The sequence below is a fragment of the Acomys russatus genome, chromosome 5 (assembly GCF_903995435.1).
Source record: "Acomys russatus chromosome 5, mAcoRus1.1, whole genome shotgun sequence".
Taxonomy (NCBI): domain Eukaryota; kingdom Metazoa; phylum Chordata; class Mammalia; order Rodentia; family Muridae; genus Acomys; species Acomys russatus.
This window is the reverse complement of record NC_067141.1, coordinates 52,447,639-52,461,887: the sequence shown is the minus strand read 5'-3', so window position 1 is coordinate 52,461,887 and position 14,249 is coordinate 52,447,639. Positions and strand designations below refer to the sequence as shown.

General features: G+C 43.7%; 1 protein-coding gene across 1 annotated transcript in view; it reads left to right on the top strand.

Moving 5' to 3' along the window:
- Nucleotides 1-3,455: 3,455 nt before the first annotated feature.
- Atad1 (ATPase family AAA domain containing 1) overlaps nt 3,456-14,249 on the top strand; it is a 50,090-nt gene continuing 39,296 nt past the window's right edge. The window contains exons 1-2 of the mRNA XM_051146344.1: nt 3,456-3,612; nt 9,863-10,037. Coding sequence (XP_051002301.1) covers nt 9,876-10,037 — 162 coding nt within the window. The 5' untranslated portion in view covers nt 3,456-3,612; nt 9,863-9,875. The remainder of the gene's footprint in view (nt 3,613-9,862; nt 10,038-14,249) is intronic.

The following is a 14,249-nucleotide window of genomic DNA, read 5'->3' as shown; positions in this document are numbered from 1 at the left end:
CATATCAAGGCTGGATGAAGCAACCCAGTAGGAAGAAAGGGATCCCCAAGAGCAAGTGACAGAGTCAGAGACACTCCCACTCCCACTGTTAGGAGCCCCACAAAAATGCCAAGCTATACAGCTATACATCCATGCAGAGGACCTAGCTCAGACCCATACAGGGTCTGTTATTTGTCACGTCAGTCTCTGTGAGGCCCTAGGAGCCCTGCTTAGTTGATTCTGTGGGCCATGTTCTTGTATCCTCAACCCCTCTCTCTTCTATAATCCCCCCACCCCGATTTCGTGGGGTTTCCTGAGCTCCACCTAATAGCTATCTGTGGGTCTCTGCATCTGCCCCCATCAGTTGCTGGATGAAGCCTTTCCGATGATTGGGCTAGGCACTGACCTATGAGTATAGCAGAATATCATTAAAAATCATTTCACTGACTTTTCTTTGGGCAGGGAGGAAGCGGTACTAGTGTCTGCTCTATCCTTAGGTCTCTCTGGGTTATCTAGCCTGTGGTTCCTGGCCACTCAGGCAGTGTCAGCCTCGGGCTCCCCCTTGTGGTGGCATGGGCCTCAAATTGGCCACTCCCACATGTTCTGCACCACCAATATCCTATTATAAGTTTCAGGCAGGACACATCATAGGTCGAAGGTTTTGTGGCTGGGTTGGTATGGTGTCCCAGTACCACTCAGAGAGCCTTGCCTGGTTACAGAAGATGGCTGGCTCAGGTTCTGTTTTCCCCATTACAAGGAGTCTTCACTAGGGTCACCCTCATAGATTGCAGGGTGTTTCTACTAGGTTTTCACATGTCCTCCCAAATGCCCCCAAATTCCAGTTATCTCTCCCAGTATCCTCTCCCTCCATTCCTCCCACCCTGTCTGACTTCTCCTGTTCTCAGCCCCACCATCCCCCAGTCCACCCACAAAATCTATTTTCCCTTTCCAGGGAGCTCCATGCCATTCCCTTGAGCCCTCCTTGTTACTTAGCCTTTCTGGGTCTGTGGATTAATGCACGGTTATCTTTTACTTAAAAGCTAATAAGTATCCACTTATAAGTGAGTACATACCATGTTTGTCTTTCTAGGTCTGGGTAACCTTACTCAGGATGATTTTTTTCTAGTTCCATCCATTTGCCTACAAATTTCATGATGCCTTAAAAAAAAAAAAAAAAAAAAGCAGCTGGGCATGGTGGTACATGCCTTTAATCCCAGCACTCGGGAGGCAGAGGCAGGAGGATCGTTGTGAGTTTGAGGCCAGCCTGGTCTACAAACAAGTCTAGGAGAGCCAAGGCTACACAGAGAGACCCTATCTTGAAAAACAAAAGCAAAACAAAACAAAACAACAACAACAAAAAGCAAAACAGAAAAACAAACAAACAAAAAGACCAGCTGAGTAATACTCACTCCATTGTGTATATACACTTCATTTTCTTTATCCATACTTCTGTTGAGGGGCATTTAGTTTGTTTCCAGTTTCTGGCTATGATGAACAAAGTTGCTATGAACATAATTAAACAATTGTCCTTGTGGTAGGACAGAGTGTCCTTTGGGCAGCAATTTGATATTTTTAGGCCCAGATACAAGAAATTTCCTTAGGATTTGCTAAGTGGAAACACTAGGTCCTGCAGAGATAGGTCAACCAGTGCAAAGGGAAGGAGCAGCAATATTCATTTTGCTCACATATACTGTCTTTAGAGCCCCACCCCCACCTCCCTGTGCTTTGACCTGAAGCATTATCTCATATCTCTACTTAGTAAACCCACTGTTTGCCTTACTCTTTTGTTGTTGTTGCATGGTCAAGGATCCGACTTTCTCAGAGGGGAGGTCCAGGTGATAGTGATGGTTACTACAGTCAATCTGACAAGATCTAGATGACCCAAGACAAGCCATTAAGCAAACCTGTGTGGGATTCTCTTGACTAGGTTAATTGACAGACTCATCCTAAGTACACTGACTCAAATATAAGGAAGTCCCAGGGATTTGCTTTTTTTTGTTTTGTTCTGGTTTTTGTTTCTGAAGACAGGGTTTCTCTGTGCAACAGCCCCAGCTGTTCTGGACTCTTGCTTTGTAGACCAGGCTGGCCTCGAACTCACAAAGCTCCACCTGCCTCTGCCTCCATAGTGCTGGGATGAAAGGCACATGCTACCACCACCCTCCCAGCTCAGGGATTTGTTTTTAGCAGTGCTTGCTTTTTCATGTGCTGGTGTGAGTTAGTTCCTTTATTGTTTCTGCCACTGCTGATATTGCTGCCTCTGGCATCCCTCACTGAAATAAGAATCCAGATTCTTCCTGTGGACTAAATACATGTAGTGCCTACCCAGGAATCCTTGAGGCTTTTGGCATCTGGTTGGACTGCTGAGGCATCTAGCCTCCCGGACTGTGCAGCTACTAGGACAGCTATTGTCGGATCACTCAAGACTGTAATTGTGTAAACTAATCTAAAAATGAAAAAATAAACCCCTCTTCTAATATCTTTTCATTCCATCTATTTTATTCCTCTAGCAAGCCCCAGTGCAGTCCTTTAACAAGGAACTTCTCAGGCCCTGGGTGAATTTCTCCCGCCTCTCCCCCCCCCCCCCCAGCTATTGACAACACTGTTTGCTAATATAATAAATTGTAGATTGAGGGAGGAGACAGTGTGTTGTCATGTGGTCTAGGGTACAAAGCAATCTTCCTTTGCCTCCCCAATGGTAGAAAAACAGGCATGAGGTACCATGCCCATCTTGGGTGAAGAATTTCTTAGCCTTAAAACGATAATCCTGACAACAGAGCAACACAAACTGTCTCCTCTAGGAATGTCAAGACATCTTAAGAAGCCTGTCTTATTCCTTCATAGTCCCACTGCCCTTATCTGAAGTGATGTTCTTTTTATTTAGGGGCAGTGTTTACTTATCTCGTTCCTTGGTAGTGTATGTATTCAGAAGAGGTTGCTTTTCAAATATGGTTCCTTGGGACCTTGGTGTCACGTCCCTCACTTCGCAAGAGGAAAGGGTAAAAGAAAAAAAGTTACCAACATGCAAAACCTGTCACCAGATGCCCTATTCTGACCCAACTGCCAGACCTCCCTGGTCCGCCTGGCTGCTCAAGCGTTCAGCGGATTCTCAGGCACCACCTCCAGGTGTCAAACAGAGATGGGGAGGGAGGGGCTGAGCTCACCCTAGAAACCGAAAGCCAGATGGTGAAGCCACGCGCGTTTGCGCGGCAGCATGCGGACTTGCAGCGGGTGGTGGAAGTTTATCAAACCGGGGAAGCATTTCTTTGCCTTTTGGAAAAGGCTTCACGATCAGAGTTGCGTACGCCTGCAGAGCGGCACAAGGATTTCGTGTGTCAACTGTCTTCCCCAATTCAGTTTCTGAGTCTCTGGAGCTGAATTTTCAGCTTTTGGGGAGCACCACGTGCATCCTATCTAACTTTCTGAAAGTATAGGCACAGCCGATACTAAGAAAGGGGAAAGCAGTTTGCCCGGCACTGCGTTCCCAAGCCGCAGGCTGGGACAGCACCCGCTCAGCTGCGCATGCTCCGTGCGGGGGGGGGCGGGGCTCTGGCCGGAAGCGTTCTCTCCCAGGCGGCATTTCGTTCCTGTGCTAGGCCGGGTTAAACCTCCTGTCGTCTCTGGTCCTGCCTCTGGGTGAGTAGCAGGTTCCCGAGGGGCCGGGCCAGGTGCGTCCCCCCCCCCCCCCATCTCTCCGGGTCCCCCAGGGCCTCCTGGCGCTCAACCTGGAGAGTTCAGCCTGACAGTCACCTGCCCCCATGCCGGTCACACTTGAGCACCTCCCCGGCACCGCCGGATCCAGAGGATTAACCTCCAAGGGCGTCCCGGGCCTCGCCTTGGCGCCGGGCCGGGCGCGAGCCCTCGGGTCTCGGCGCTGGCGGGAGACTTCGGCCTCTCGGAAGGACGTCTCTTGTTAGGCGGCCTAGTCACTGGAGGATTGGGGGCGCTCTGGGCGACCTCAGGAGCAGGCTTGTGGGAAGGTAGCTGGAAGGAGCCGGTCCGCTCATGCCGACCCTGCTCCTCCCTCTTTGTGCAAAGGCGGGGATGTTTCTTCGGGGCTGGCCATGCTTTCCCAGAAGATGCTGGTGTTAATAAATGCCCCGTCCTCTGCGCGAAACCTGGCCGGCATTCATTGTCATCGGCTGCGTTTTGTAGGGCCTTGATAGGCACAGAATTGGGACTTTTTGAGTCGAGAGACCATTCGTAGAACACGGCAGTGACTTAGGAAGGAAATACTGGTGTACCAACGTTAGTAAGTTGCTCAGAGGTACGGTATCCACAGTGAACCCAGAGCTTAAAATGAAGCGATTTAAGATATTTGTTTAAAGATAATTTTGAACTATACTGGTTTTGTGGCGGTTCTTAGTTGTATACAGCAATGTGTATATTTAGTTAACATTAGTGTGTATGCAAAATTGAAATACTTTCCGTTTACACACTTGTAGTTACAAAGAATGACCTTGTTTTGCAGCTATATCAATGCTTTGTGAATGATAGGTGGGTGTATATTTCATCTCCATAGACTGTATGAAATATTTCCATTCATTGTCTGCAAAGCAGGACCTTTCAGTTTCGTTTCAGGATTTTGAAGTCATTTGAGAAGACAGACGTGCAGTAGTCTTGTTTCGTTGGTTTATTTTTTAGAGACAGGGTTTCTCTGTGTAGCCCTGGGTGTGCTGGAACTCTCCTATGAAGACCGGGCTGGCCTTGAACTCAGAGATCCACCTGCTTCGGTCTCCCAGGTGCCGGGATTAAAGACATCTGCCATCACCACTCTGTAGTTTTCCCACTGCTTTCTATGTTCTGGAGATGAATCCTCTGTCAGATGTATAGCTGGCAAAGATACACTCTCGTCCTGTGGGCTTCCTCTTCACTCAAATTTAAGCTGCTGCCACCACCTACACCCCCCTCTGGCTAAACATGCAGTAGTCTCTTTTTGTTTTTGTTTTTCGGTTTTTTGAGACAAGGTTTCTCTGTGTAGCCTTGGCTGTCCTAGACTCGCGTTGTAGACCAGGCTGGCCTCGAACTCATAGCGATCCACCTGCCTCTGCTTCCTGAGTGCTGGGATAAAAGGCGTGCGCCACGATGCCCGGCTGACATGCAGTAGTCTTAAATCTGCTTTGACTCACTGTTAATATTGGAATAGGAAGTTATATAAACAAGAGGGTTTCCTTGGCTATTTTTGTTTTTTCTTATCCTTCGAGACAAGGTTTCTCTTTTAGGCCTGGCTGTCCTGGACTCTGTAGACCAGGCTGGCTTGAACTCACAGTGATCCACCTGCCTCTGTCTCCCAGGTGCTAGGTTAAATGTATGTGTCACCACGCCCATCTTGACAGTAACAATTTTTAATTCTATCAAAAAACAGCCAAGATGCTGTGTGTGCCTTAATCCCAGCACTTCAGAGGCAGAGGCAGACAGATCTCTGTAAATTCAAGGCCATGTTGGTCTACAAAGTGAGCAGTTAAAATTTGGTGGCTTGGTCAGTTCCATTTTTTTCTTTAGTAATTAACAAGCTACTGAATAATTATATATTAGCTATTATTATTATTGTTGTTTGTTTGTTTTGAGACAGGGTTTCTCTGTGTATCCTTGGCTGCCCTGGACTCTCTTTGTAGACCAGATTGGCTTTGAACTCACATTGTTTCACCTGCCTCTGCTTCCCAAGTGCTGGGATTACTGGGGCCAGCTCTTATTATTTTTAATCTTTATTTTTGTTTGTTTTTTGAGACAGGGTTTCTCTCTTACACAGAGCCCTGGCTGTCCTGGACTTGTTTTGTAGACCAGGCTCGCCTCAGACTCACAGAGATCCATCTGCCTCTGCCTCCCTACTGGGATTAATGGCATGTGCCACCTTGCACTGCTGGTAGGCACTTGTTCAGTAAGTTGGTTTTTTTTTTTTTTTTTAGGATTTATTTTGTTATGTTCAGTGTTTTACTGCATGTATGCCTGCATATCAGAAAAGGACATTAGATCACATTATTAGATAGTTGTGAGCCTCCATGTGCTTGCTGGGAATTGAACTCAGGACCTCTGGAAGAGCAGTCAGTGCTCTTAACCTCTGAGCTATCTCTCTAGCTCCCTGACGTTGGGTAAGTTTTTAGTGAATGAACTACTTATCCTAGACCAAAGTTTTTTGTTTTTTTGAAAATCTAAAATAAGAACTTTCATTTACTTGTTTAAGTTAAATAATTTGTAATACTAGTGGTTACTAGTAACTGTGAAGTATGAACCCTGACCTGGAAATGCTTTTAGAAGTCAAAATGCTATTGGATGACTGAAAGAACTTGGAAGTTTTCCTTTACTTTGCAACTATAAACAAATGTTAGAGCTATTCCAGAAACCCGGTGAGAAGCATTTAACTTAGCAGTAATAAGTAACAGCCGGGCATAGTGGCGCATGCCTTTAATCCCAGCACTCAGGAAGCAGAGGCAGGTGGATTGCTGTGAGTTCAAGGCCAGCCTGGTCTACAAAGCGAGCCCAGGGCAGCCAAGACTATACAGAAAGACCCTGTCTCGAAAAACAACAAAAAAAAAGTAACTATTTTAGAACTAGAAGGAACACGGATATTAGTCTTCACAGTATCCATTCAGCACCTACCACTGAGCAGTCTAGATTCTGATTTGTTTATTCTACATGCGTTAGTACATGAACTTTTTTTCTCTCCTTCCCCCAGCACTTGCTAAGGCTTAATGACATTGATGGACAGTGGTATCCTATCTCCTAAATTGTGAAGGTATTGCCTTTGACACTGAAGTGAATTCCTGCTGTAAGCCTGATTGTTGTAGTTGCTCAGGGGTGACTATATTTAAAAGTAGTCACATCACCTTTTTTTACCCTGTTCTTGAGTTGTTTCCTTTTGATTGTAATAGGGTCTTTTTTATGTAACCTGTTGTTTGTTGAGACAGGGTTTCACTGTAGCCCAGGCTGTCCTGAAACTCACATGTACTCCAGACAGGCCTTGAACTCATAACAGTCTGTCTTGGCCTCCCACGTACAGGATCACATGTTCAGATCCTCCCTTTGTGTTCATGTCACGTTTAGTCAGTCCATTACCCTCTCTTGCTCTCTTCTGCCCTTTAGACCAGGGTTTCTCAGCCTTGCCAATTTTGCAGCCCTTTACAGTTCCTCATGTTGTAGTGACCCCCCACATGAGGGGTCATTGCCACTTCATAATGGTTATGTTGCTCCTGTTAAGGATCCTGATGTAAATATCTGATATGCAATGTGACTCCCACAGATTGAGAACCGCTGCCTGCAGACCTTTTCCTTTCCTCTCATTGTCCCCTTTGCGTTCTTTCTTTCTTCTCTGTGTGACAGCCAATGCTGTGCTAGACTCGCTTTGTAGACCAGGGTGTCCTGGAACTCGGAGATCACCTGCCTCTGCCTCCCAAGTGCTGGGATTAAAGGCGTGCGCCACCACACCCAGCCTGTCCCCTTTGCTGTCATGCTCTGCATTTACGCATGTATATAATTCTAAGGTTAAATTTAGATTTCTGAGAGCATGTAACATTTGTCTTTCTGATTCTGCTTATTTACTTACTGTAATGATTGTCAATTTTCATTAATTTTTCTGAAACTGTGATTATTTCTTTATAGCTCACTAAAATCCCATGTGTACCACACTTTATCCATTTATCTCTTGATGGACATCTAGGCTAGTTCTATATCTTGGCTGTTCTGAATAGTTTAGCAAAAAGCATGGTTGTGTAAGCATTTCTCTGGGATGCTGACTTTTGTGTGGTATAGTTTATCTCCATACTGATTTTTGTACTGGCTGCAGCAGCTTTCATACCTACTAGTATTGTTTATATAGGATTTCTGCTTCCTCACATTTTCAGTAGCATCTGTTTGTTTTATTGATATCAGCCATTCTGATTGGGATGAGATGGAATATCAAGACAGTTATTTTTTTAATTAACTTATTTGCATTTTATGTACATTGGTGTTTTGCTTGCATGTATGTCTGTGTGAAAGTGTTGGATCCCCTGGTACAGAGTTATAGTTGTGAGCTGCTGTGTGACTGCTGGGAATTGAACCTGGGTCCTCTGTAAGAGCAGCCAGTACTCTTAATTGCTGAACCATCTCTCTATCCCCCTCAAGGCAGTTTTAATTTGTATTTCCTTGGCGGCTAAACATGTTAAACACTTTCAAATATTTATTGTCCATTTGTATTCATTTTTTTGAGAACTGTCTATTCGACTCATTAGACTGTTTATCATTTAATAATTGGGTGTTGTGTGTGTTGTATGCTTAAAGTTTGTAACTGCTTTATAGAGTCTAGTAGTTATTAATCACTTGTTATATGCATTTTTTTTCCCTAGCAAATACTGTAACCTCATTCCTCCCCCTTCCTTGAAGCTAAGGACCAAACTCAGTATATTGCACTTGCTAGGCTAAATCCTCAATCTTTCAGTACTGTAAGTTTCTTGGTTCAAAAAAAAATTTTTTTTCGGGTTTTGAGATAGGATTTCTCTGTGTTAGCCTTGGCTGTCCTAGACTCACTTTGTAGACCAGGCTGGCCTCAAACTCACAGTGATCCACCTGCCTCTGCCTCCTCTCCTGACTGTTGGGATGAGCCTTATAAAATACACACAGGTGTTGAGAAAAGTGCTCAGTGGTAAGAGTCCTTGTCCCCTAAGCATGAGGCTCTAAGCCCAAACCCTCCTGCACCCACACCAAAGCACCCCAATTGCTTTCTGGGAATGCCCATGGTTGGTTTCAAATCTGAGTTACTGAACCTTAAAACAGACAAGCTGGCATCAGCAGGCCTGGTTGGTTCAAATATTTTGAAATTCTCTTGCCTCATATTTACTTTGTTGTTGGAAGCAAAGGATGGTTCACAAAATGTAAGCCATTGTCTTCTAGGTTCTTTGAAACATATTTAAAAGCTAAGTAACATAATATCTGTACTATAAATTTTTAAAAAATTTTTTATTATTAATTTATTCTTGTTACATCTCAATGGTTATCCCATCCCTTGTGTCCTCCCATTCTTCCCTCCCTCCCCTTTTCCCATTATTCCCCTCCCCTATGACTGTTCCTGAGTGGGATTACCTTCCCCTGTATATGCTCATAGGGTATCAAGTCTCTTCTCGGTAACCTGCTGTCTTTCCTCTGAGTGCCACCAGGTCTCCCCCTCCAGGGGACATGGTCAAATATGAGGCACCAGAGTATGTGAGAAAGTCATATCCCACTCTCCACTCAAGTGTGGAGACTGTTCTGACCATTGGCTAGATCTGGGTAGGGGTTTAAAGTTTACCACCTGTGTTGTCCTTGGCTGGTGTATATTTTTTTTAAATAAGCATTCATCCTATAACTAAACCTGTATCTCATCTTTAGTTTCTTTTTCTTTTTCTTTTTCTTTTTTTTTTTTAATTTTATTTTATGTGCGTTGGTATAAGGGTGTCAGATCCCTTGGAACTGGAGTTACAGACAGTTGTGAGCTGCCATGTGTGCTGGGAATTGAACCTGGGTCCTTTGGATGAGCAGACAGGCTCTCCAGCCTGTCATCTGTAGTTTCTTTCTTTCTTTCTTTTTCAGTTTTTTGAAACAAGATTTCTTTGTGTAGCCCTCACTGTCTTGTACTTGCTTTTTAGACCAGGCTGGCCTTGAACTCAGAGAGATCCGCCTGCCTCTGCCTCCTGAGTGCTGGGATTAAAGGTGTGTGCTACCATCCCGGCTCATCTTTAGTTTCTAAGGGAAGCTTTTAATGTATTTATTTACTTAATGCATTATTCTCCTTCAAATCAAGCACTCCTTAAACAATAGGCATTGGTTTTTGACCAGAAGTTTGTTTTTTATACTTAGTTCAATCTACTGGTATTTTCTCTCCCAATTGTAACAAATATTGTTATTTCCTACTGACTTTTCTCTTTGTTTTCTTAAGGTTAACAATCAAGATGGTGCATGCTGAAGCCTTTTCTCGTCCATTGAGTCGGAACGAAGTTGTTGGTTTAATTTTCCGTTTGACAATATTTGGTGCAGTAACATACTTCACTATCAAGTGGATGGTAGACGCAATTGACCCAACCAGAAAGCAGAAGGTAGAAGCTCAGAAACAGGTATGATGGCAGGGTGTGAAGGTCATGCTTTCTATGCTAGCAAATATTTTTTAACTTAAGCTAAAATTATAAATATAAAACTTGTGAAAGTTTGTTGGTATGTCATTTCAGTATCAACCCTATCTTTTTTACTCTGTAAACAAACAGAAGAAAATTGACTTTTTAATTGTTTTTATCTGTGTTACTTCCCCCCTTTATTGAAAGTATATTTCCCCCCACATCATATATACTGATTACAGTTTTCCCTCTCTATTCCTCTCAGTTCCTCCCCACCCATTTGGATCTGCTCCCTTTTTGACTCATCAGAAAACAAACTGGCTTGGAAGGGATAATAATAAAATAAAATATAATACTATAAAACAAAAACAAACACATTGAAATTGGACAAAATAAATAGAGCCCCAAAAGAGCCCAAGAGAAGACACAAGAATCAGAGATGTACTTGTTCACCTACTCAGGAATCCCACAGAAACACTGAACTGGAAGTCACAGTACTGCACATGCAGAGGACCTGCTGCAGGCCTGTGCTTGTTGCCTTGGTCTCTGAGTTCACGTGACCTGTGATCATGTTGATTTGGAGCAGTGGTTTTCAACCTGTCACTCACAACCCCTTTGGGGGATTGATTGATCCTTCACAGGGGATACATATTAAATACTTAAATTAGGATTCATAATAGTAGGAAAATTACAGTTGCTACATGAAGTAGCAATGAAAATAATTTTATGGTTGGAGGTCACCACAGCATGAGGAGCTGTATTAAAGGCTTGCAGCATTAGAAAGGTTGAGAACCACTGAGTGAGAGGGCTTGTTTTCTGATGTTTTCCATCACCTCTGGCTCTTACACACTTTATGCCTCCTCTTCTACAGGACTCTCAATTATGGTAGAGTGTTCCAAGGTCTCTCACTTTTCTGCATAATGTCTGGCTGTGGGTTTCAGTATTTGTTACCATCTGCTGCAGGAGGAAACTTCTCTGACGATGGTTGAACAAGGCAGTGGTCTATGAGTAAAGCAGAGTGCTGTTAGGAGTCATTTTATTGCTACTTTTGTTTTAAAGGACAATAGTATTTGATTTTACCCTAGGTCCCTGGTCTATCTTGTCTCAAGTTCTTGGTCACCCAGTACCCAAGCAATGTGGGGTATGGGTTCCATCCTGTGGAGTGGGCCATAAGTCAAATCAAATATTGTGTGGTTACTCCCACAATCTGTGTGCCACTATTACACTATCATGTAGGCAGGACACCATTGTAAAGCAGATGGTTTTTGGCTGGGTTGGTATTTATGTTCTTCATTTGGTAGCGTGCAGAGTACCTTCCTATACCAAAGACTCTAGAATGTAAAGTTGAAGGCTCTGTGTAGGTACCAGCCTGACTCCTCCATGTTCAGTGAGTTGTGTTAGTGTTGTCAGTTTGTGGAAAACGATTTATAGTCTTGACCACAGCCTGGGTTGATTGGGGATTCCCATGGTACCCCTTTGGCCAATAATTCCATTAGATATATCCCAGTCCTGGTATTGAAAGCTTCATTTGTGACAAGATCTGTTTAGTTGGGCTTCTGTCACCTCTATTATTTGGTGATTTCATTTAGATCACAGTTATATATGTATTTTTAAAGTTTCTACTGTATTATGTTTCCATACTGCCCTTTAAATGGCCCTTAATTCTAGCTGTCTCTTCCTGTATTTCCTCCTTCTTTTCTTTCTTTCTTTTTGGTTTTTCAAAACAGAGTCTGTCTGTGTAACAGCTCTGACTGTCCTGGAACTCGCTCTGTAGACCAGACTGGCCTTGAACTCATGGAGATCCACCTGCCTCTGCCTCTTGAGTGCTGGGATTAAAGACGTGTGCCATCACTGCCTGGCTCCTCCCTCTTTTCAGGCATATAACTTGTTTCCAAGTTCTGGCTATTAAGAATAGAGCAAATGTCCTTGTGGTAGTATGAAGTGTCCTTTGGGTATATACCCAAGGGTAGAATAGCTGGGTCTTGAGGTAGAGTGATTTCCCCTTCCTGAGGAACTACCACACTGATTTCCATAAGTGGCTGTACAAGCTTGCACTCAGACTAGCAACAGATGAATGTTCCTTTTATTTCATGTCCTCGAAGGTATGAGTGGTCACTTGTTTTATTGATCTTAGGAGTTTTGACTTGCATGCTTTTTATTTTTTATTTTTATTTTGGTTTTTTTTTTTTGAGACAGGGTTTCTCTGTGTAGCCTTGGCCATCCTGGACTCACTTTGTAGACCAGGCTGGCATCGAACTCACAGCGATCCGCCTGCCTCTGCCTCCTGAGTGCTGGGATTAAAGGCGTGTGCCACCACGCCCGGCTTTGCATGCTTTTTAATGGCTAAGGGTGTTGAACATAAGTGTATCTCAGCCATTTGAGTTTCTCCTTTTGAGAAGTCTCTGTTTAGATCTGTACCCTGATTTTTAAATTGGGTTGTTTTTCTTTTTTCTTTTTTTTGGTTTTTTGAGACAGGGTTTCTCTGTGTAGCCTTGGCCATCCTGGACTCACTTTGTAGACCAGGCTGGCCTCGAACTCACAGCGATCCGCCTGCCTCTGCCTCCCGAGTGCTGGGATTAAAGGCATGCGCCACCACGCCCAGCTGGGTTGTTTTTCTAATACTAGTTTTTTGGGTTCTTTATATGTTTTGGGTATTAGTCCTCTATTGGATATAGTTGGTAAAAGTCTCTTCACGTTCTGTAGGCTGCCGCTTTGTCTGAATGATGATGTTCTTTGACTTCCAGAAGTTTTGCAGTTTCATGAAGTCGCATTTGTTAATCTTAGTGCTTGAGCTGATGGTGTTCTGTTCAGGAAGTTATTTCCTATGCCAATGAGTTCAAGGCTGTTCCCCACTTTTTTTTTTCTATCTCAGGTTCAATGTACCTGGTTTTGTGTTGAGGTCTTTTTTTTTTTTTTAAGATTAAAAAATATATATATATGAGTGCTCTATTTGCATGCCAGAAGAGGGCTTCAGATCACATTATAGATGGTTATGAGCCACCATGCCGTTGCTGGAAATTGAACTCAGGACGTCTGGAAGAGCAGCCAGTGCTCTTAACCTCCAAGTCATCTCTCTAGCCTTGTGTTGAGGTCTTTGATTTATTTGGGGTTGAGTTTTGTGCAAGGTGATTAGTATGGATCTGTTTGCATTCTTCTACTTACAGACATCCAGTATGACTAGAACCATTTAGGTAAGATGCTGTCTTTTTTTTTTTCCAGTGTGTAATTCTGGCTTGTTTATCCAAAAATGAAATGTCTATAGGTGTGTGGATTTATGTCTGGGTCTTCAATTTGATTCCACTGATCAGCATATCTTTGTGCTAATACCATGCTGTTTTTACTACTATGGCTCTGTAGTACAACTTGAAATTAAGGATGATGGTATCTCCAGCAGTTCTTTTGTTATTCAGCATAGTTCCAACTATCCTGCTTTTGTGTGTGTGTGTGTGTGTGTGTGTGTGTGTGTGTGTGTGTGTGTTTCCAAAAGAAGCGGAAAATTGACCTTTTAAAGTGTGTGGAGAATTGTGTTGGACTTGTTTGTATTGAATCTGCAGATTGCTTCTGGTAGGATGGTCATTTTTACTATATTAAACCTACTGGTCCATGAGCATGGGAGATCTATCTTTTCTTTTGCTTGGTTAGAGTTACTTCAAGATGACAATATAGTTTTGTTTTTAAGAATATTCTTTGGAGTGGATGAAGGAGGGATCTGGCTGGGAAAGGGGGTGAGAAGAGGAACAGGAGGGATCAAGTGTGGTGGAGAGGATCGCGGGAAAGAGAACTGGGATCAGTAGGGGAAATGAAGGACAGTGGAAACTCCAGGAATCTATGAGTGTGACCCTTGCTAAGACTCCTAGCAGTAGGGGATATGGAACATGAAATGGTCACCTCCTGTAACCAGGCAAGACTTCAATGGAGGGATGGGAATACCATCCCAGCCACAAAACCTTGGACTCAAGTTTCTCCTGCCTGTAAAGAGGTACAGAGATAAAGCAGGAGCAGAAGCGAGAGAATGGCCAACCAACGACTGGCCCAACTGAGTCTCATGGCATGAGAGAGAGCCCACCCCTCTCTGTATAGTATAGTATGATATTCTACTGGCAGGCAGGAGGCTGGCGTGACTGTCCCTGAGTGGCTTCACCCAGCAGCTGATGAAAACAGATGCAAAGACCCACAACCAAACATGAGGCGGAGCTTGTGAAGTCTTATGGAAGA